This window comes from Ailuropoda melanoleuca, unplaced genomic scaffold (genome assembly GCF_002007445.2).
Source record: "Ailuropoda melanoleuca isolate Jingjing unplaced genomic scaffold, ASM200744v2 unplaced-scaffold59324, whole genome shotgun sequence".
Taxonomy (NCBI): Eukaryota; Metazoa; Chordata; class Mammalia; order Carnivora; family Ursidae; genus Ailuropoda; species Ailuropoda melanoleuca.
Window position 1 is genome coordinate 1 of NW_023233086.1, and position 934 is coordinate 934.

General features: G+C 55.5%; 1 protein-coding gene across 1 annotated transcript; it reads right to left on the bottom strand.

Moving 5' to 3' along the window:
• Window positions 1-158: 158 nt before the first annotated feature.
• LOC117795083 (battenin-like) lies at window positions 159-918 on the bottom strand. The gene is made up of 2 exons (XM_034652398.1): window positions 630-918; window positions 159-527 (listed from the first exon to the last, which is right to left on the bottom strand). Exons 1-2 carry the CDS (start codon window positions 819-821, stop codon window positions 408-410), a joined length of 312 nt encoding a protein of 103 aa, XP_034508289.1. The 5' UTR covers window positions 822-918; the 3' UTR covers window positions 159-407.
• Window positions 919-934: the final 16 nt, after the last annotated feature.

Here is a 934-nt window from a genome sequence, read left to right on the forward strand (position 1 = left end):
TGAATGAATGAATGAATGAATGAGTAAAAGCCTCAAAGACTAGGTAGAAATCTTCTGAAATGCTTTCTTTATACTCTCCTGCATATATTCCAAAGTGGGTTTGTATTACTCATATAACAAGAGAACATTTTTTTCCAAGCAGAAAAATGCCACGGGAGTCAATTAATAAAACTGATAAAATAGGAATTTATTCTGAGGACGTAACGCCATGAAGAAACTCCCGAAGGCCAGCCTGGGAGTGGGCAAAAACTGCTGGCTCGTTCACAGGGGAACAAGACCTCAGCACTTCTCTGCACCCCAGCCGCTCAGGGAAGCCTGGGGCAGAGCTCGTGAGCGAGCTCTGGGCTGCAGGCCTGCGGTCTGTCTCGCCCGTCTGTCAGTACAGGCCCGAGTTAGAAACCAGAGCATCACGGCAGGTGACAAAGGAAGTCGTGCAGAGGCAGGGCCAGGAGCCCCGACAGGGAGATTCCCAAAGTGTCGGAGATGCAGGCAGCTGCCATGGCAAATTCCCGATGCTCATCACTTGTCTGCAGAGGGCAGGAAGCAGGGGTGAGGCTTCGGTCCTGAACACCCCGGCCCAGGCCTTCCCCAGAGAGGCCTCCCCGCACCCTCGCCCAGCTGGTGCTGACCTCCAGGGCGATGTTGTGGAAGGTGTTCACGTAGGCAGCCCCTCCGAGGAGCCCCTCATACAGAATGATCAGGAAGACGAGGTAGATGCTGGGCAGGAAGTTCAACCACACGTCCACCAGCAGGAAGGCCAAGTTGAGGCACTGGGGATGCAGGTGGAGGGGAGGGTTGAGCCTGGGACCAGAGGCTGCCATCCCATCCAGTGGCCCCTGGTTCTGGGAGATACTGAGAGGGCTGAAAAGCCCAGGTCAAATCCCAACACCCAGCTGGCCTACCAGACCCTGGGATCTGGGGTGGGCCTTCTCCC